Source organism: Euprymna scolopes, chromosome 44 (assembly GCF_053919585.1).
Source record: "Euprymna scolopes isolate OS-2025 chromosome 44, ASM5391958v1, whole genome shotgun sequence".
Taxonomy (NCBI): domain Eukaryota; kingdom Metazoa; phylum Mollusca; class Cephalopoda; order Sepiida; family Sepiolidae; genus Euprymna; species Euprymna scolopes.
The window spans coordinates 55,650,999-55,674,330 of record NC_136525.1 but is presented as its reverse complement, the minus strand read 5'-3'; the positions used below and the strand labels follow the sequence as shown (position 1 = coordinate 55,674,330).

Here is a 23,332-nt window from a genome sequence, read left to right as displayed (position 1 = left end):
TTGTTCATGGAATCTACATTTAGGTTTAGGCACAGATAAAGAGTGGGGGAAATTATTGATAGTGTTTACAGCTAGACGAGTGTTTCTTGTGAAAGTTTGGCGAGAGGGGACCATAGATTGAAGCTCAGTTGAACACTTTCCATGAAAATAACGATACATCAGAGACAAACTCACAACATCTCTTCTGTGAGATAGAGGTTGCAAGGAGGAGAAAAGGACATCTCCTACGAGGCTACGAAGTCTATTTTGAACTCTATCAAGGCAGGACAAGTCCTTTCTAGCAGCTCCTGCCCAGATGTGGCAACAGTATTCCATCCTTGGACGTACCTGGCTCTTATATAGATAGAGAATAGCATCAGCAGTGAGATATCTACCGGATCGATAGAAAGATCCCACCATTTTTCCAGCGGCCTTGGCAACAGATTTGATATACGTGTTCCATTTAAGATCAGGAGTAATGGTCAAGCCCAGAAGCTTGTCAAAACTTGAGGCCTCCTGAAGACGAGAGCCATTCATTTCAATTGATGACAAATGTGAATTAGAATGTTGATGATGTAAAGAGAGAAACTTGGTTTTAGATGCATTAAAAGTAACCAGCCACTCCTTTCCCCATTGTACTACGTGCTCAAGATCAGAGGAGAGAGAATTGGAGAGAACTTGGTCGTTTACTGTCTTAGATGTGGTACCATAAATGGTAGTGTCGTCAGCATAAATGTCTACAAATGATGTAAGGATATGATTTGGAATTTAAAATTTTATTGCGTGGTTGTTGTTTGATGTAATGCCATGCGTTTTCAATAGGATTGAGGTCTGGAGATTGTGCAGACTAATCCAAACACGAAATATCACGGAATATCTTCCAGAAACCTCTTGACATTGCCAACTGTGTGAATGGGAGCATTATCCTGCATGAAAATGGGATTATACTCCAAATTCCGACCAAAGTAGGGTAGAAAATGCTCAGTCAACATATTAATGTACTTGGTCGAATCAATTCGACCTTGCAAGCGAACTATAGGCCCTGGATCATTGGTACTAGTAATACTCCACACCAAATCTGAACCTCCACACCTTGCAGCATTGAAACTGAGCATCTAGGATTAAATTCTTTGTCTTTCCTCCGACGGTCATACTGCCTACCCTATTGAACTTGCTTTCATCACTAAAAAGCACTTTTGACCAATATGAAGAGTCATGATCTTCATTGCATCTGACGAAGCCAAGATGGCGCTTTCTGTTCTTTACAGAAATCATTGTCTTGCGTCTTACAACATATCCTCGCAAATTAAATTCCTTTAATCTGTTCTTGACAGTAGAAAGAGAGCACTTTTTAACAAGATTGCACTGTTGTTGGATTTGGGGAGCCGTTTCAAATCTGTTTCTTAGGCTGCGGATCTTGATAGCATTGTCTTCCCTGTTAGAAGTAACTCTAGTACGACCAGATTTACGGGCATCACAAACACTGCCGGTGTTTTGGTGCTTTTGCACAGACTTTTGTACCATTTTCTCATCACATTTTAATCTGCGGCCGATTTCTCGATTGGATAAGCCAGAAAGGTGGAGATTAATGAGCGCCTGACGATCACTAAGAGAAATTTGTGGCATATGAACTAAATGTTACATTGTATAACCTGGAACAGCAACAATTACGATTAGAGATGCTTTGTTGCCTGTTGGTGGATATTTCAAACTGATTTAGAGGGCGATAATTTAAGCTGGTTTTAAGCAAATTTGTTGCTGCAGACTTTCTTTTTTCCTCCTCAATTTGAAGTTATTTTTTTTTTAAATTGACGTGAACACAAAAATATTTTAATCAAAAGTCAAATATGAACAGGTAAAATTATAGAGGAATAAATGGTGAATCAAATGAGGTATAAGTTGTTTAAACAGTTACATTAAATTTAGCTTAAATTTGCGTTTTTTAAAAAAATTACAAGTGTGGACTTTCTTTTTTGCACTGTGTATATATATATATATATATATATATATATATATATATATATATACATATATATAAATAACCATGTATATGAAAAGGAACATGTTAAAAGTAATGTTAAAAATGTGTGCAAAAGTAACCTAAAATAATTTTTTATTATTGACAAAAAAAAAAAAAAAAAAAAAATTACAAGAAAAACAAGGGTTGTTATTTAGAATTCAAATTTAAAAACAAAAAAAATATAGAAAAATTATAATGCTGTACATACTCATGAAACAAACATGTCATATTCCAAAAAATCACATAAATTAATCAAGCATTTTTTTTTTTTAACAAAGAATATCAAATTTATGACGGGCAAGCCAGGAGCTGACATGCTGTTTTAAAATATGTTAAAATTCAAGGGTGACAATTCAGTTTAACTATGAAGATTTTGTTTTTATTCGAAATAAAACCTTCTTGTAATCGTTAACAATTGTAAATCTTAGATTCCTTAGCTTAAAAAAAAAAAGAAAAGAAAACTATTTGATCAATTTACGTGATGTTTGGAATATGCCATCTTCATTCTGTGACAAGTACACACATCATAAAAATTTTTATATTTTTTTTTTTTTAGTCAAGTCAAATTCTAAAAAAGAAAATTGATAAAACTAATAAACTTCATCCTCACGTTTCAAAAAGACACTGAAAGATTTTTAACAAAAAACAAATACATTCAAAAACAAATTTGCATAAAACAAAAAATATTAAAGATTGCTGAATGCTTAATTGTGACCGCATACATGCCTTGCGTTCCGACCAGGGTTGTGGTGTTGGACTTGTAATCTGTTATTGAAAGACTTTAAAAGCTGGAGTTGAATCTTTTGGAATTCTAGGAGTCAAGCGTCAAATCCTACACCTCCCAACTAAAGCTTAATAAAAATGAAGCACGCATAAATTGGCGATCATTCATGCCACTACACACTATAAGTGTTCATGATAAACACCCGTCTAGCTAAAACCACTGTCAGTAATTTCCCCCACACTTTATCTGTACCTAAATCAAAACATAGATTCCATGAACATAGCTTTTTTTCTGAGAAGTGCACGCCTGTGGAATTCTCTTCCGTTTGCCTGTTTCCCACCTGGCTACAACTTGGACGTCTTCAAGTCCAACATAAACAAATTCCTGATTAATCGCCCCCTTAAGTAAGACACTTTATCAAATCTCCAATACCAACTATTACTACAATATTGTCCCATTGATTATTGTACACAAAATAACCCTTATCCCCGAGTGGCTTCCGGGCCTTGATAAGTGGTGATCCCCATGTTCAAAAAAAAAAAAAAAATTATGGGACAATTCTAATATCTTTCCTGATTCCAATACAATTAATGATTTAGATTTTTTTTTTCATCAAGTGTTACAAAAAAAAAAAGAAAAGAAATATAAGCTACAGGAGTACTATGTGGGGAGTTGGACAGCAAGATGTCGGTTCACGTTACACTTGAACTTCTGCATGTCAATACAGTTGGGGAAGCAGGAACTCCGAAGGGAATTCCAAAGTCTAGCGGTTCTGAGGAAGAAACTACTAGAAGGTTTCTTACACCTAGGGATCTACTGTGAAGGGGTGGGATTTAGCTGCTTGTTGGGTTTGTTGGGGGTATTTACATCAAGGGGGTACAAGTGCTTGCAGTTCGTCAGAGCATTCACTGTTAAAGTACTTGTAGAACAGGCAGAGGGATGTAACATTTTGTCGGTGGGACAGAGGCTGAAGCTTAAATGACAGTTCAGGACTTATCAGGTCCGCAACTCTCTTTTGAACCTTGTCTAAGAGCGAGAGACTAGTAGCAGATGCACCAGCCCAAATATGACAGCAATACTCCATACATGGGCAAAAGGTGGCCTTATAAAGGTACAGGATACTTTCGGGCGTTAGTAACTTTCTAGCACGGTAGAGAGAACCTACCTTCTTCGCAACAGTTCTGGCAATACTCTCAATGTAATTGTTCCAACTCGTGTTTCCTGTGAACGTTAGGCCGAGGAGTTTAAAAGATGTACTTTCAGATAAAGAGTCTTTGGCCATTGCTATTTTGGTGGTAGGGAAGGGATCTTATAATTATTGAAGGCAATAAGTTTAGTCTTGGCAGCATTGAATGTGACCATCCATTTTTGTCCCCATTCCACTACAGATTGGAGGTCATCCTCTAGTGTTTCTGCCATTTCTTTAGATATGTGTTCATTTGTTTTCCTGTCATGTCTGTTACAGAGCGTGGTGTCATCAGCATATATACCCATCTCACAGACAATTTTGTCAGGGAGGTCATTTAAGAATATTAGGAATAATAGAGGTCCAAGGATAGACCCATGTGGCACTCCCGCATTTATATCATGTTGATTAGATGTATGACCATCGGGGACAGGAACCAAAATATGCGGCAGTTTATTCGAAAGGTCGAGAAAAAATAATACATGCATACGAATGATGAGACAATTATAATAATATTCCTGATTCCGATACAATTACCAATTCCAATTCTTTATAAATCTCTAAATATTTAAATATAGAGTTGTTATTTTTTTCACTGATTAACATAAAAGCTTGTGTTAAATGTGCAGATATTTTCTCAAGCGTAAAAATATACACTTGTGGGGTGGGATGGGGGGGTGCTCTATCTATAGATTTTAATTTTCCTTGTTTCAAATCAATAAATATTTATTATTTTATCATTATTATCAGCAGTGGAAGATTTAGCTTTAAACAAAATCAAATAAAAAAGACAAAAGAATCGTGTTTTTTTTTTTCGAATTCCAATACCCCACCACCCAAAAGTTCCAATCTTTGATTTATCGCCCTAACTCTATATATACATACGTGTAATATATATATATATATATATATATATATAATTTAATTATTATAGTAAAAAAATAATTATATATATATATATATATATATATATATATATATATAACAACCTGAAAATCGATTTCTTCATAATAAAAAATAGAGCATAGAGATTAAAAAAAGAATTTTAATTAAAAAAAATAGCAATTTTTAAATTATTATTTTGAAGATAGGATTAAGATATTTTTTTTAAATTTAAGTAAAAAAAAAAAAAAAAATCAAATAGGAGACAGAAAATTATTAAAAAAAAAAAAAAAATTTTTTTTTTTTAAAGATGGAAATTAAATTTTTTTTTTTTTTTTTTTGAAAGTGCTGATTACACTTTAGTAAGTGGATCTACTTACCGATTGTGATCGGGGCCAATCATAGAATACTTATAATCGGCCTGTATTTTATTTTGTTGCAGAAACTGATGTAACCTGCTTTTGGCATTTTCCAATGTCCAATTACCGTGAATACCAGCATTTAAATCAAGATCTTCTGACTAAAAAACAAAACAAAAATAAAAAAAAATATATTAAAATATTTGATTTTAAGTTCATTTTACATGTTGGCATGTGTTCAACGTTTTTTTTTTTTAGGCGCTAATTTTCAAGCTAACCTATTTCTGACCAGGTATCTTGTCAAACTCGGGAATCTGCACAAAATTTCAAACAGCACTATTTAATTAATCCACAAGGGTAGCTTGCTCTTGTTCCATTAGTAAAACTAGAGCTAGGACAACAGCATATTCTTTTCATTGTTTTGACTCTCGAGTGTGTATCCGTTGATATCTTATATAGAATGATGTAGTTCTCGGTTGATTAATTGTATCGGATATATACTCGAGAGTCGAAACAATGAAAAGTATATGCTGTTGTCACAACCCTAGTTATGACTAGGCAGAAGTCCTAAGAAGTAATTTGCAATTGCATTTGCAGTGCCACCCACACAGAAGATTGAACCCTAACATCCAAAAAGGGTTTTACCAAATACTTTATACTTTGCGGACAATTCTAGTATGAATTTTAGGATATTAAACCTATTTTTTGTTTTTAGACGTACATTCTTATTACACATCATGATTTCTTACCACATATACATAACTTGAATGCCTACTAGACACTGTCCTCGAGTGCCTAAGGCCTCTCCGTACAGGGGTTTGTCAGAACAACCTGGCATGAGGATACTTTTTCCATAGAAGTAAACCCTGACCAAATATTCAAAATCACATATTTGCAGCCTAAATATATATCCTTACTATGGCTAACCCATATTAGCTTTTATGAGGAATGGTGCACCTTCTTCTAAGTGATGTTAACTCATGTAACAGCACGAAGCTGGATCCTCCACCAGACTAGATTAATTCTTGTCCTGGAATCCAGTAAGACCAAGAGACCAAAATAAAAGATACACTATAATGTATAAAAATGGTTAATTGGGGGAGAGGAAAATTATGTTCTCAATTTCTTTACTAACTCAGTGTTTGAAAGATAAAGAAGTTTAATAGAACATTTGAATATCTATGTATCTCATATAGAGTTCAAGTGTTAGCCCCAGGCAGTGGGTACCTTGATTTCTGAGAACTTTGAGTGAAGTAATATATATATATATATATATATATATATATATATATTAGTGATGGGACAATTCCAATAATTTCCAGATTCTGTACTAAATTTCCAATTCCAATACAATTACAGATTCTGATTTTTTATAAATCTATAAATATTTAACTATAAAAGTGTTATTTTGTCCTGATTACTGTAAAAATGCATCATAAATGTGCATATATTTTCTCCGTGAGGGGGGGGGGGATGATCTGGAGATTTTAGTTTTACTGGAAGTTTGAAATCAATAAATATTCATTATTATTACAATCAGTGGAAAATATTTCTTGAACCAAAATCAAATAAAGATAATTTAAGGAATTGGTTTTGGCATTGGAAAATAGGCTAAATTTTTTTCTGATTCTGATACCGAATACCCAAAAGGCTGATTTTTCCGATCCCAACACTAACATAAACAAATGATGTTATAACTATCACTATGGATGGATAAATGTCTAAATTTCAATGTTTCTTGCGGTTAAGGTTGACCATAGGGTTTGTTCCTATTTAATAGAGTCAGAGATAGCTTTGTGGCAGCCGGGTTCAAATCTCCTGATTGGCAGTAATCGTGTCACCCTGCATTGATGATTCCCGAAAGGATGAAACACTAGTATCTATAGGTGTTTAAAAATTATTATAATAATAATTATATATATATGTTATGTAATGGATGGCTGGAACCATCCGATACATAGCTGAAAAGAAAAAACTTCTTTAATAAAAGATTTAAAAGAGTGGGCATCGAATAATCGATTGTCCACCAGTCGAAAAGAGAAAGTGCTTACGTCGTAAACAGAGAAATCGGACGACGATTTTTTTGTTTACAAAACAAAGAAACGTGACATTCCTTGTAAGCTCTGGAAGTATAGATATTGGCATGAGTGATAAATTCACGTGTCGGTCAGCTGAAGATAAATCGGACGATCGTTCGAGGTCAGGAGGCGGCAAAGAAATTGTCAAAACGTGACTAAAGAACGCGTGTTCTATTATCGATCAGTTGATTGACAGATCGTGTGGATTGGAAAAAAGCCAAAGCGAAAGAAATGCCAATATAAGCGGTGATGTTTGGAATCTAACGAGAAGAAGCAGAGGAGAGAAGAAGAAGAAGAAGAAGAGGAGGAAACGTGCGACTGTAGAAAGTATAGCGTTTCCACACACCCCTCTCCATCACTGAAATGAACAGTAAGCCACACGGTGAAGTTTGAACTTTTGACAATCTTTGTGTAAAACGAAAAATATAATTTGAAAACAAAATATATTTTTATATGAAAAGCCAGTGTATCTTACGTCTTGATTTGTTATGCTGAGTTACGTCTAACCTTTGTGTGCATCTCAAATTCGGGTTTGCCGGAAACTTTATTTTGACAGGTATGACAGCTATAGAAAGTCGAGAAATGAAAAATGCACAGTCAAGGGGGAAATAACTCTGTCGTCTTAGCCGTTACTATAACAACCAGAAATTAAACAACTAGACGATCACTAAAAGACGGCTACCGGGTTTTTGCTGCAGCGGGGAACGTACTAATTACGATCGTTCCCAGCCTAGGGGTCCTGGCTATATAACACATATATATATATATATATATATGTGTGTGTAGAATCCCAGGATACGGTATTAATCCGTTCCGGGGTTGGGATCGTAAGATGAAATCGCCATATGGCGGGGCCTAAGCAAAATTATATACAGTACATATAAAAAATTTGTAACAAAATACAGTACAGTATATAATCAAATAACATTATGAATAACACCTTAAGGCGGGGAAAATTCCATAACCAGGGGTCGGAAAAACATTATATTCCACATCGTAATCTGTAAAAAAAAAAAAAAAAAAAAATTCCCCGAGATCACCGTATCCTGAGGTTCTTTTGTCAGTGTCCTTCTGTCTAGATAGATGATGGAGAATCGCGCTTGAAGGTTGTCATGAGTGGTGGCAACTGTTGCTGTGACTGAGCAGAACGATGCGGAAGCAGCAGATTCTGCTGCACTTCTCACAGGGATACCCTCTGTCATGCTCTGCCGATGCTGCTGATGGTGTCCTTTTGTGCCTGCCTTTTTCCTCCTCCCACTGTTCATCTCTTCTCTCCTTGCTCAGCCAGACACATTCCTTGACTTTGACCCTCCAGGAGAGTCAGTCTACTTGGGTTCTACTGTGTGTGTGTGTGTATATATATATATATATATATATATATATATATATATATAAGATTTATGAGTTCGACAAGATACACCTAAGGAATGTTGGAGGTTACATCAACAAAAAAATTGAAAATAACACTCAAGATGAGAACAGTAGTCCAAAGAATCCAAATAATATGAATTATTATTGATGAGCGACAAATTTGTTGTCTGTGCTTTTTTCAGCCGATATAAGACGAATCTAATAGGCTGAATTAAAAAAGAAAATCACATTGGTTTTGTTCAAACAGGTCAAATTTTTTTCTTGCTACGGCCACATGTCATTTTTCTACATTTACGCTTGCGTAGAGCATTTTAGAAGTTGGTGAGGGTAAAATGCAATATTTTGATTGGAAATGATTATTTTAACGACAAGAACTATTCAGGTCTGGTAGTTCTGGGTGAATATGTCGAAAAGGGATAAGTTTAAAATCATAAAACCCCAAAATCTTCCAAAAATTGTTCAGTATACACACAAAAAAAAAAAAAAGGACTGGCCTGTACGGAATGAATTGGTGCCTTGCAAAGAAAAGAACGTCATCAACATCTTCAAGTCTAACGTAAATAAGTTCTTGATGAGCCGTTCCATATAAGTTATCAAATTTACCAAATTTTCATTACTAATGATTACTATATTGTCCAATTTCTACTGTACACTCTTTAACCCTTATCCTTGAGTGGCCTCTTGGCCTTGATAATGTGAGGATGCCTATGTAAAAAAAAAAAAAACAACCTTCGGTGGACAGAGACAGAATACTCTTCTCAGTGCTCCGCATCAATCTCGGTTTAATCAAGCAGTTCACCCAGATAAGGATGGTGACTGCTTCACTTACTTGTGCCAGGCTTTTCCATGATTGACCCCGGAGAAGTTGAAAGCTGACATCTTAGACGGTCTTCAAATCCGGAAACTCAGAGATCCAGAGTTCAAAAACCCAATAAACAAAGTGGAACTGGTAGCAAAGGACAGCCTTTGTTCTTGTATTGAAGAGCTTTCTTGGCAATAATAAGGCCAGAAACTATGCTGACTATTTTCAGAAACCTGGGCTGCAACATAAGCGTCAAGATGTTCTACCTATTTCCGCATATGGTTGGTTGGTTGTTTATGGCATATCAACCCTTTTCAGGTTATTTAATGCAAAATCCAGTGATTTTGAAGAAAAATTTTTTTTTTTAATAGAACATATTTGTTTTTTTTTCAAGTCGGTTTCTATCTAACCCATAGTTGGGACCCTAACAGGTATTACCACTCCAGGTCAGAGTGAACCTAGGAGCAATGCCAATTAAAGGGTAGCTCCGCACTCCCCAAAGCCCGCAAGCTGGGACCTCACCATCGGATATAGTTTAATGTCATATCCAGGACTTTCGAATATGGACTGGTTTTCTTAGAACCTGGGTTCAATGAGTGACAAGCAGCAAAGAGATTCCATCAGGAACTGAAAGAGATGGAGGTATGCAAACCCAACTGCTTTCTCTGCTGTCAAAAGAAGCTCATGCATACTCATCTGCCACATGAAACTGGCAACTTCCTGTCCGTGTGAAGTCACTGTTGAAACACTAACCCTAACCAGAAAATCCCATTTTTAATTTTACATAAAAATTGACTATACTCACCCGATCTCAATAAATAGACATCTAAATGTTACTAAACAAATACCATTTTTTTTTTTTTAATTATTCCTTACACAGAGATTGAACATACCTCTTCCAGTTTCCGCTTTTCAGCCAGACGATCCAAATAGCTCATTGGTGGACCTCTTTGATAAGCAGGTATGTCTCGATTGGAATCAAGACCAGGAAAACCTATAAAAAGGCAAAAGATTGAATAGTTGAATCAAACATTTAAACGAAAACAGAAACACTTATGACATAAAGAAAAAAAAAATAACATTCATAAATTTATCATCAATATTACGATAGCATGTGTGTTATTTTCTGTGTCATGCTTACATCAGGGTCGTTTAATTGTTATGTACTTCCATTTCTTTTAATAAATAATTTTACCAAGAATTCCTCATAAGTTTTGGTTTTGACTTCGATTTTAGCTGATGGCACCTTAGTAACCTATTTTTTTTATAAATAATTTTACCAAGAATTCCACATAAGTTTTAGTTTTGGTTATAGCTGAAAGAACTAAAGTTACATATATATTCATAGGTTTGGGATATTAATTCAAGCTAATGAACTCAAGTCATATAGATATATTTTTTTATTTTTTGAAATCGCAAGTTTATAATATATAAAAATCGCAAGAACATTATAATAATATATACAAAATCTGCAAGAATTAAGATATCACATTTAAGCGTACTTTAAAACTGAGCTTTGTTGAGAGTTTTTGCTAGCTTAAATACTTTTGCAGTTTAAACAAAAAAACTACAATAATATCAGAGCGTCTCCATTTACATTGAACATCTACAGAATGCCAACATCTATATATTACATATGAAGGAGTCCCCTGTGGAATTTCCACAGGCCTCGCTAGTTTGAAATAACATGAAAGATTTACAAAAATGCTGTTCTCTTTAACGTAGAATAGCATTTATCTCCCTTTGCTCGCGTTTTTTGATTAGGGTTTTCTTTTTGACTTGATACCAGCTGAGGTTTTCCAGTGCCTGTCCTCCATCTGTTCTGTCTACCGCACGGCCCTGCAGCATAGTTTTCTATTCCTAATCTAAGATTCAAACAAGGTTACCAGATTGTCATAGACAAATTGTTGCAATGGAGACAAGTTCCTATTTTGTTCTTTCTATAGCTATAAAATCATGTCAGTCCCATTTTAAAAGTTGGACCTAAATAGCATTTAAGCCGACAAATCTAACTTTATTGCTGATTATCCAATTTTCATTTGTTATTCTTGTACCATGTTATTGGCAATATAATTACTTCATTTAGATTTTTTAAAATAACTCGGTCTGGTTCTATATCTATACACAATCTATGATAAGCTAAAATCTTTGGTAATATTGTAAAAATATACAAGCAAAGTGTGTGTGTGTGTGTGTGTGTGTGTGTGTGTGTGTGTGTGTGTGTGTGTGTGTGCTTGCATGTTTTTTTTTTTTTAATGGAGGTCATCACTTATCAAGGCCTGGAAACCACTCGGGGATAAGGGTTATTGGGTGTACAGTAATCAATGGGATAGTATCGTAGTAAGCAATCATTAGTATTGGAGATTTGATAAAGTGTCTTACTTTAGAGGGCGGCTCATCAGGAATTTGTTTATGTTGGACTTGAAAACATCCAAGTTGTAGTCAGGTGGGAAACAGGCAAACAGAGGAGAGTTTCACAGGCGTGCACTTCTAAGAAACAAGCTGTGTTCATGGAATCTACATTTTGATTTAGGCACAGATAAAGAGTGGGAAAATTATTGACAGTGATTTCAGCTAGACGGGTGTTTATCGTGAAAGATTGGCGAGGGGGGGGGGGCTTACAGAGATTGGAGCTCCGACAGACACGTCGGAACCTGACCAAACCAGTATTGTTTCAAAGCCCGATCCTTTGGACAACACATATTACAAGGAGAGGTCCTTTTTTGCATCGCCATTTTTGTAAGTCATCGTCTCCTTTCAACTAACTATGTTTAATTTCGACGTTCGCAACTTCTGGTTGCACGATGGAGACATCAGCTAAGACGTAAGTTTTTTGTTTTTTGTTTTTCCTCTTTTGTGTTACGGGTTCGAGCCTGCCTGCCTACTGCCATTTTTTTTTTTAAACATCTATCTCCACCCGGGCTGCCTACTGTTGTTTTGATTTTTTTTTTTTTTTTTTTTACTCGACACACCAGGCCAATGCCGGGTATCCCCACTAGTCTAATATATAAAAGGTGAAATGTGTGTTAGTGTGTGTGTTTTCCAAAAACTTTCGACAGACCGTAACAAAATTGGTACTGTTAGAAAGATCAATCTCTCTGACAACTATCGAAAAATTAGCCAAAAAGATTAATTAGTTGACTGTCGTCTGGGCTGTTTTTTGCAAGGAGGGGTCAGTTTTTGCGTCAACATTTTTGCAGTCATTAACTCCCTGTGATCTCAACGTTATTTCAAAGGTCCGTGATGTCACAAGTGCGCCGTAGCAGATTTGGTTCATGCATTTGCTTTTTTTCACCTCCTTCAGATCATTTGAAATAATAGTAGGAAGTTTTAGTCTCTCCTCCATCAAAGCCAGAGGTTTTGGGGTATGGATATATCTATACTTGTAGCCAAATTGAATATTAAAACGCTCATACCTTTAGTTCTATGGGATCAAACTATATGAAAATTTGCAGGCTTTTTTTAAGATTATAATACTATTCTATGGTTAAAATTTTATGACAATGGGTAAAACAAGCCAAAAAACAAATCTATATTTTAAAACCAATAAAATATGTCCAAATTTACCTACATTTGTATATATAGTGTCCTGGCAGGTCAGCTTTAGTTTTGCTGCTTTGGGATGAATTTTGGTTAAGGTTTTTTTTTTTTTTGCTTAGTTGTCTCCCCTGTGGCCTTGCCAGGCCACTAATATATACACTAGTAGGCTGACCAGCGTTGTATGATCGTATGCATACATGATATATATATATATAGTTTGATAGATTGAGCAAGTGACCTTTTTTGTCTAAAAGAGATCTCCATTGTGATAAGCATCAGTCGGTAGGTGGGGTGGGCATATATATACTGGTAGCCAAATTGAATATTGAAATGCTCATGTCTTTGGTTCTATGGGACAAAAAATACTTAAAATTTGCAGGCTTTTTGAAGATTTATAATACTATTCTATGGTTAAAATTTTATGATAATTAGTAAAAAAACAAAAACAAAAAAAAAACACTATATTTTCAAACCAATAAAATATGCCAAAATTTGCCTACATTTGTATATGTATATAGTGTCCTGGCAGGTCAGCTTTAGTTTTGCCTTTTTGGGATGAATTTTGCTAAGGTTTTTTTTTGTTTAAATCGATTGGATTGTCTCCCCTGTGGCCTTGCCAGGTCACTAATATATATATATGTGTGTGTGTGTGTGTGTGTGTGTGTGTGTGCGTAAAAACTAATACTTACTACCGCTTGAAGAGATGCCACTGTCTCCCATATTATCTCCTGCTCCTGACACTTCACTACTTGACACACCTTCTGCCGTCCCAGCACCCATTCCAACAGTCAACTGCAAAAAATAAAAAAATAAATAAAATAAAATAAATTGCGCATAGATTACAAAAAGATTGTGAATTCGAGCCTGCTGCTAGGTAGGTCAGTTGTTTGAATTTATACTTACGAGCTTTCAAAAGATGAAACCAAGCCTATCTACGGACAAATAATTTTTAATCATTATAAGTGATGACACATTGGAATCAAAATTATATTGCCATGGCAGTAAGACGTGGCCCTGCTTGTTGGTCTTGACCTCGATCACACCCAAGAAATAATCAAGGAGATTACAGTCGAGTGAGGAGGTCAGTCACAAGTCTGGTGACCAGCAATAATATTGTTGAGCAGCCACCCATGGATCATCTTGGACTCGTATGCAGGATCAGATTCCCGCTAGAGGATGTATTGATGCTTGTTGGTGATCTCGTCTATCTAGACGGTCCACCATACTTTTAAAACCTTGTGGTTGATCACAGTGGTTACCCTCACGCCCTTTTGAAAGGAGAATGGAGGCATGGTGCTATCACTGAAGACGATGCCAATGATGGAAGAGGGAAACTTTGCTTCTTATTCAGAATTCAACCCAATTAAAAAATTTTTTTTTTTTTTTAAATGCAGAAAAATCTTTATGATGTATTAGAATATGCTTACTGTATGAGGGATTAAACCAAATGGCACTATGTTTCTTGTTTCTAGTGGTACTAGGAGTGCCTTGTTTGGGGTGAATAGAAACAAGCCAAGTATGCAGGGTCCTCCTCCACGAGTAAATGATTTGGTGGCAATTTTACCCCTATAATACCCCCACGATGTAAATACCCTCAACAAACCCGACAAGCAGCTAAATCCCACCCCTACGCAGTAGAGATCCCTAGATGTAAGAGAGCTTTCTACTCCAGTAGTTTCTTCCCCCAGAACCGCTAGACTTTGGAATTCCATTCTGGATCCCTGCTTCCCCGACTGTACTGACATGCAGAAGTTCAAGTGTAACGTGAAACGACATCTTGCTGCCCAACTCCCTACATAGTATCCCAGTAGCTTATGTCCTTGATAGTAGTCTCTTACACCAAAGTGGCAATGTGCCTTGTTTAGGGTGAAAATGTAATAAAAAAAAATTAACAATGGAAATGCATAACTGCTCCAGTTAAAGTTTTACGTTGTGAGTGAAAGCCGTTGCATTTGCGAGTGTTTTTTTCAAATGTCGACTAGAAAGAATAAAATGCTTATCTTTTGGCAAATCGTATTTCTTTCACCGACAATCTTCCAAAGCTCATTACAAAAAAAAAAAAATGTCTTTCCAACCTTTTTTATTAAACGAACAAAGTCAAAGTAGTCAAACAATAAAACGTTTAATAGAATATACTTTTTTTTTTAACGAAGCCTGTTTAAAAAATATCTGAAGAAATTCGAATGTTTATATCTTCAAGTGTCAATAAAAAATTTGGTGCATATTTAGAATTACATTTATTTAAAAAAAAAAATCTTTATGATGCAAGTACTCGTCATGAAACAACGATGTCATATTCCAAAAATCATATGCGTTTGGCTAATAAAATAAAATCGTTAGTTGTCTAAGGTCAGCTAAAGATAAATTTGTCCGTAGAGCCCAGTTAGTGGAGTTCCATGGCATGCTGTATTTACAATCAATCATTTGATAAAAAAAAAACGAGGTTCAATTTAAACGTCAATTTATGAATGCCTTAAAGCAAGAATTCATTCCAAAAATATTTTCGGTCAGAACTATTTTCAAATGGCTACCCTCTTAAAAAACTGCCGTATAAAAAAATTGGTTCTGGCCCAGAATTCTCCAATATTAAAAAAAAAAAGAAAGAAAAAAAGAAAAAAAAGAAAGAAAAGAAAAAAAAGAAAAGAAAAAAAGAAAAAAAAAAAAGAAAAACAAGAAAAAGAAAAGAAAAAAAGAAAGAAAAAAAAAGAAAAACGAAAAAAAAGAAAAAGAAAAAAAAAATTTTTTTTAAATAAAGAAAAATCTTTTTGATGTATATACGCGTGATCAAACAAAGATATTGTATTGCAACAATTATGTAAATTGATCAAGTAGTTTTTATTTTCATAAAGAAAATCATTTTTAAATGATTAATGGGAATTCATATGCATTACGACATAAATCTCGCAAGTTTAAATTATTGTTGAGGTATCTCTGTTTTTGGCCAAGTAAGCCTCTGGCTGGCTTTAGGTAGAATTGAAACTGCTATCTTCAGACAATTCTCACCTGGAACCGTTCCAGGTGAGAATTGGCCAACAATGTGGTGAGACGACAACAACAACTATGGATGGTAGTAATTGCTGAGGATGTAGTTAGGAGATTCTGAGTTCCTATCCCGTCGCGGTTACCACCTGACGAAGGCCAGAGGAATAGTTGTCCGAAACATCGTGAAACAACAACTAATAAAGATGAGGATAATAGTTTGTAATAAAATAAATTATTAAATAATACTCATCTCAATAATGAATTCTAATTAAATAATATATGCAGAAAATATTCATTTTGTAGGATGAAAACTATCGATGACAAAGAAGTGATAAAGAGACTAACATTACTTTATATATCAAACCAAGCTTTTGATGCCTGCCCTTCTTAATTTGTTATTTTAATCCATTTACATCATTCAGGATTTTTAGCCTGAATAAATGAACGAAACAAATAGTTGTTGGTGATATATGCATTCAGGTGTCAGTAATGCCTAGGAGGAGGATATTATGAGAAACGTAGTACACTAACCCCACCCTTCCCACAAAGAGAAGGTAATGTCTGAGAGGATGGTATCATCACTGCAAAACAGTACACTATCTTTCTCCCAAGGAGGAGGTAATACATGGGAAGATAGTTTCTTATATGTTCATTTGTTATGATACTATCTACTTCCCAAAGAAGAATTAATACCTAAGAGGACGGTTTAATGAACACAGAGCAGATTCCACATTTCCTTCTCCACCAAAAAAGGAGAAGATAATGCAAGGGAATAATGTTCTCATAACAACACAGATATTAATCATTCTCCCTCTACCAAAAAAGGCTGTGATGCGTGGGTACGAACATATAATACACTACCCCCCCCCCCCTCGAAAAAGGAGGTAATGCCTGGGAGAATGATATCCAGACAAACGAACATGTACTACACCAGTAGGTGTGTCAGAAATTTCGTGAAAAATAGTGAATAATTCCACCCCGTCTTTCTTATAACTCCTCGAAAAATGTAATTCAAGCCCTAATTTTGTTTTCAATTAAAAGAGCAAGGGCCAAGGTTTCATTAAAAAAAAAAAAAAAAAAAAAAAAAAAAAAGCAAACTACGTGTTTTTTTTTTAAAAAGGTTTTAAACTTCAGACTTTACAGGTAAATTTCTAAAAAAAACACTACTTTTTTTTGTTTTAAATTTGAATATATTATTTATTGACCTTTTCTCATCAATTTGTGATCTATAACACTTTGGTGAGTAAATTAATTATTTACTTTTTTATAGATATTTACAAAATGGGAGGCGTGAATTATTCGACCCCATGTCTTTCCAAGCTTATAACTACTTGAAAAATGTAATTCAAGCCCCAATTTTTTTTTTTCAATTAAAGGAGCAAGGACCAAGGTTTCATTAAAAAAAAAACAAAAAAAAAAAAACAAAAGAAAAAACAAACAACTTGGTTAAAAAAAAGGGTTTTAAACTTCGAACTTTACAGGTAAATTTCTAAAAAAACACTACTTTTTTTGTTTTAAATTTGAATATATTATTTATTGACCCTTTCTCTTCAATTTGTGATATATAAAACTTTGGTGAGTAAATTAATTATTTACTTTTTAATAGACACTTGAAAATGGGGGGGGGGTGAATTAAAAAAAAACAAAAAAAAAACGTTTGTCTAAAATATTATATTCGGTTTATTGGAAAGAGCATAAAATTTCACATTGACCCTGAAAATATCGTAAAAATAGAATCAATAGAAACATTTTGATAGATTTTTAAAGTCTAAAAATTGAAAAATATTGACTTCCTAAAATGCATTACTGTTTTTTAAAAAATAAAAAAAATATTTCTATTACTTTTAAAACAACTTTAATAGTTTATTTTGGAAGTATAATCCATAAAGAAAATAAACAACCCACTTTTAAAAGAGAAATTACGAGTTTTTTTATATTTTATTCGCAGTTTCGTGTTAGGGGTGTCAAAAATTCATACAAAAATTCTGAGACACCTACTACACCACATCTCTTATATTTCTTCTACAATAACTTCTTACAATCTTCTCATCTTATTCATGCCAGGTTATCAACACAATCGGCTTCACCAAGAGTTATGCTCGGATCAATTTCCACAATACTAATTATGCAAAAAAAAAAAAAAAAAAAAAAAAAAAAAAAAAAAAACCTACGCCACACCCAATATCCATATATCACGCGTTTCGCATTTTACTAATAGTGCAAAGAAAAAGACGCAAAGAACGCTGTATCAATATTTTATGACTTTTCATTATTGAATCGTCAAGTCCACAAATTTTTAATCAGCACTTAACACAATTACGATTTCAACAATCCTGCAAGAAATAAACACGGCAGTAATTTTTTTTGCAGCGAGAAAAAAAAAAAAAAAAAAAAAAATGGGGCATCGACTGGTTTGGTTAAAATCAGATCTAATTCCTCCCAGGAGACCCTTTATTCAAGCAGTGCCTCTCCAATTGCACAAAGGGATGATGAATTAGTTCATTGCCAGCTTCCTTAGGTAATGGGGAAGGAAGCACACAAAGAGAACTTGCAAATCGGTCATCAACACCATTACTATCTACACACTTAACTTTCTTCATCAGAAGCTTTCATGTAAAAAATTTTTTTACTTTGATAAAATTCTTTTAATAAATAGAATAGAATTTTAGTCAGCCGAAGATGCTTTCGATTTGATTTTGTCTTATGTATTTATATATATATTAGCAGTTCAGCCAGGCTTTGCTCAGGCCTATGTACTGTTCACAACTTTATGACAAGATCAAAGTGTAGTATCTGTTCTTCAGATGCTGCACTTCGATTTCTTGTTCTCTTTCGGTGGAGGAGAAATCCTTCACGACGGAGACAATTTTTATTTTTGTACCTTTTCTCCACATTAAAAAACGACCCTGGTGTCTAACTCTGTCCCGTGGGGAGGCATAGTAAATAGGTATATATATATATATATATATATATATATATATATATATATATATATATATATATATATATATTAAAAAAGTTTGATTCATGTCCAGGTAACCTACATCTACAATTTCAAGTGCTTAGACCCAAAATTGGCGGAGAAGTTTAGTAGAGTCTGCAAAGGTCAACTCTTTCAACTTTGACCTCCTGGCAGCCAAATTTTCGTCCAAAACTTATTAAAATACTTGCTGCATGTCTGAATACTCTTTATGTAAAATTTCAAATGTTTAGACCAAAAATTGGCTGAGTAATTTGGTAGGGACCGCAGAAGTGAATTTTTTTTTTTTTTTTTTTAAACCTTGATGAGCCCAATTTTGATCCCTTTTGGGCTCAAATCAAATTAAAAAGTTTGATCCATGTCCAAGTAACGTACATCTAAAATTTCAAGTGTTTAGACCCAAAATTGGTGGAGGAGTTTGGTAGAGTTTTCAAAGGTCAAATAGTTCAACTTTGCCCCCTTCACAGCCAAATTTGTGGCCGAAAACCGATTAAAAAGATTTTCTCAAATCTCAATATCATTTTTGTCAAATCTCGAGTCTGCAGACTGAAAATTGACAGAGTAGTTTGGTAGGGGAATGTACACATACAGACATTTTCACTTTTATAGATATACAGACATATGCTAGCAGGCCACCAGCGTTGCCTGGTCATGAAATATGCATCAATATATTTAAATTAATGCAGATTTATTATAACCAGAAATATCAGAAGTATTAAACATAACATTAAATTCATTAAAAAAATTAAAATGAAGTGGAAAAAAAAAAATGCAAGGAAACTGAGACGTGCACGCAGATTGTGTTTTTTTTTTTAATAGTTCACTTCTTTTAAGTTTAAAAAAAAAAATACTCGAACTGAGATTGAAACCAAAACCTAAAGACAGTGAATCAAGTACGATAACCATTGGACCAACTTGACAGAATTAAAAAGCTTTCCACATGTCTGAATACCCTATATACCAAATTTCAAGTTTGTAGATCAAAAATTTGTTGAGTATATAGGTTGAGAAGTGCCTTCACATACACACACATTCTCACTTATATAGATATAAAACATCCTCCCAACTTCCTGTCATTGAATACTTTAAGTGTGAACTGTGAATGCCTGCCAAATATTCTTAGATACTTAATTTCCTTCGTATTACATAGTAATTGCTCATGGTCTGGATGAAAGACGCTAGTGTACTGAGCCAAGGGAAGCTTTGTGACCGAGTTTGAATCTTCCGACCAGCAGTAATCATTTCTGACACTGATGACTGCATAGGCATTAAAGACTCGTGTCTTTAGGTATAAAAATTGTTAATGTGTGCGTGTTTTATATATATATATATATATATATATATATATATATATATATATATATATATTTTTTTTTTAAAGCCAAAAACAATGCGGAGGAAGACCGGAAAAGATGAAGTAAAAAAGAAAAACAAACAGATGTGTCTAACCTTTATTTGGCTATCATTCTTCACTTCAATGTATAATTATTTATTACCAAGTTGCTGGTATGTCCGGTGTATGTAAAGTCCGTGGGTGGTGTGGAACTTTGATTAATTTCGAGAGAAAGGTACCTCTCTTTTTCAAAATAGCTAAAACAATGCAGGAATGTACAGTCATTATGAGAAAATAAATAAATATATGAATAATAAATAATTCAATATTTCTTTTTATTTATATATATTTTTTAATATATATTTATTCATTTATCTACCTAAATAGATAAATAAATAAATATATATTATATAGATAGATGAATAAATATATATTAAAAAATATATAATAAAAAATAAAAAATATTGAATTATTATTCATATATTTATCTTCTCATAACGACTGTACATTCCTGCATTGTTTTAGCCTTCTAAACATACCATATATATATATATATATATATATATATATACTAGTGAGGGGTACCCGGCATTGCCCGGGTGTTTGGGGGGGGGGGGGTAAAAAAAAAAAAAAAGTAAGTATGAGGATCGAACCCGAACCCTTGAGACAAAGTTGTAAATTAAAGTGTGAAAAAAAAAAAAAACCCCAAAAAAAACGTGCGATGTTAACCATTGCCCCAGCGCGAGATGCTAACGGAAACACGTTTTAATTTATTTAATTAGTTGGATTTAGCAGGTGCCTGTTTTAAATGAGGTCAAGTTTTGACTGCGGGACAGTATTCATTTACTGCTGAACGCTTCCCCCCCCACCCGAAGATGTTATAGGAAAAAGACTAACCCACATGCGGCGAGCGACAAATATTGAATATTTATCTTCCCGAAATCGAGCAAATTAAATAGACAGGCGAGCTTCGTTGTTAACTGTGAGATATTACGATTTGTATGTGATATAAAAAGTTTTAAAAAGTTGTGAACCGACCGACCGCTTCTCTGTAAGAAGCCTTTTGTAGGCACACAGAAAAAGCGAACACACATACATATATTTTCGCTTTTATATTTATAATTATATATATATATATATATACACTGATTAGTAAAATGTTCATTAAACAGGCCAGTTTTGCACTATTGTTACTTCTTAAGAAAATTAAAATAACAAGATATTAAACCTTATGTCTAGAATCCTTATTACATTATTTCAATTCTTGACAATGTTTAAAATGTTAGCAGTTGTGTTCAAAAATTTATAATGACTGGTTAATTAGTTTTTAAGAGTTAATGCTATAAATACAAATATATAAAGATACCGAACTCTATAAAACAAACACACACACTTCCGCGGTTGAGATGTTGCAGGTAGACATAACAAAACAGAAGACTTAAAAAATGCAACATCTTTCTTTAAAAATTTCTTTGCTAACTTGTTTAATATGAGAAAAAGAAAAACCATCTCACTGTTGTTAGACCTAATTTTTGTGCTGCTGACTTATAACCAATGAGACACACACATACACAAACAAATTTAGTACATTTTCAAATGTTACGGCAAAAAATATCACACAAAGGTCGATATTGATAAATGGAAAAAGACTTGAATTCCTAATTGTATTCTCACTGCACCCCCCCTCCTCCTCCTGAAACAAAAAAGAAAAAAAAAATGTCAATCATCCTTCTAAGACATGGCTTAAAAAGAATATATCCGCTTTGTGGGTGTGCCTTGTGTAGTTTCTGATTTTAAGGGAGACATACACACAGACAACTAACTTCTATATTTTACTAGCAATTATAAACAAGTAGTGATTTGTATGAAAATTAAAAAAAAAATTTATCATGAATAAGGGAAAAAGAGGAAGGGTAAGGGATGACAGAGCGAGAGGCGGAGGAGTAAGGAAAGAGAGGAAGGGTAGGAGATGACAGATATAGCGAGAGGGGGGGGAGTAGGGAAAGAGAGAGCGAGAGGGGGACGGGGAGGGAAAGAGAGAGCGAGAGGGGGACAGGGAGGAAAAGAGAGAGATAGAGTGCAGGGGTGAGGAAAGAGAGAGAGAGAGAGTGGAGGGGCGAGGAAAGAGAGAGAGAGAGAGTGGAGGGGCGAGGAAAGAGAGAGAGAGAGTGGAGGGGTGAGGAAAGAGAGAGAGAGTGGACGGGTGAGGAAAGAGAGAGAGAGTGGACGGGTGAGGAAAGAGAGAGAGAGTGGACGGGTGAGGAAAGAGAGAGAGAGTGGACGGGTGAGGAAAGAGAGAGAGAGAGTGGAGGGGTGAGGAAAGAGAGAGAGAGAGTGGAGGGGTGAGGAAAGAGAGAGAGAGTGGAGGGGTGAGGAAAGAGAGAGAGAGTGGAGGGGTGAGGAAAGAGAGAGAGAGTGGAGGGGTGAGGAAAGAGAGAGAGAGAGAGTGGAGGGGTGAGGAAAGAGAGAGAGAGTGGAGGGGTGAGGAAAGAGAGAGAGAGTGGAGGGGTGAGGAAAGAGAGAGAGTGGAGGGGTGAGGAAAGAGAGAGAGAGTGGAGGGGTGAGGAAAGAGAGAGAGAGAGAGAGAGAGAGAGTGAGAGAGTGGAGGGGTGAGGAAAGAGAGTGGAGAGGTGAGGAAAGAGAGTGGGAGGGGTGAGGAAAGAGAGTGGAGGGGTGAGGAAAGAGAGTGGAGGGGTGAGGAAAGAGAGAGAGTGGAGGGGTGAGGAAAGAGAGAGAGTGGAGGGGTGAGGAAAGAGAGAGAGTGGAGGGGTGAGGAAAGAGAGAGAGAGAGTGGAGGGGTGAGGAAAGAGAGAGAGAGTGGAGGGGTGAGGAAAGAGAGAGAGAGTGGAGGGGTGAGGAAAGAGAGAGAGAGAGAGAGTGGAGGGGTGAGGAAAGAGAGAGAGAGAGAGTGGAGGGGTGAGGAAAGAGAGAGAGAGAGAGTGGAGGGGTGAGGAAAGAGAGAGAGAGAGTGGAGGGGTGAGGAAAGAGAGAGAGAGAGAGGGAGAGAGAGAGAGAGTGGAGGGGTGAGGAAAGAGGGGTGGAGGGGGTAGATGGAGGGGGTAAGGAAAGAGAGAGAGAGTGGGGGGGTAAGGAAAG

The 23,332-nt window shown here is 35.1% G+C and overlaps 1 protein-coding gene across 2 annotated transcripts in view; it reads right to left on the bottom strand.

Annotated features, from left to right (window-relative positions):
* Positions 1–23,332, bottom strand: part of LOC145268854 (ATP-dependent RNA helicase A-like) — a 250,342-nt gene that overhangs the window by 78,289 nt on the left and 148,721 nt on the right. For both annotated transcript variants that reach the window (XM_080124531.1, XM_080124532.1), the window contains exons 5-7: positions 13,631–13,733; positions 10,295–10,395; positions 5,172–5,311 (exon numbers count right to left, since the gene is read on the bottom strand). In XM_080124531.1, the coding sequence (XP_079980657.1) occupies positions 5,172–5,311; positions 10,295–10,395; positions 13,631–13,733 (344 nt within the window). The remainder of the gene's footprint in view (positions 1–5,171; positions 5,312–10,294; positions 10,396–13,630; positions 13,734–23,332) is intronic.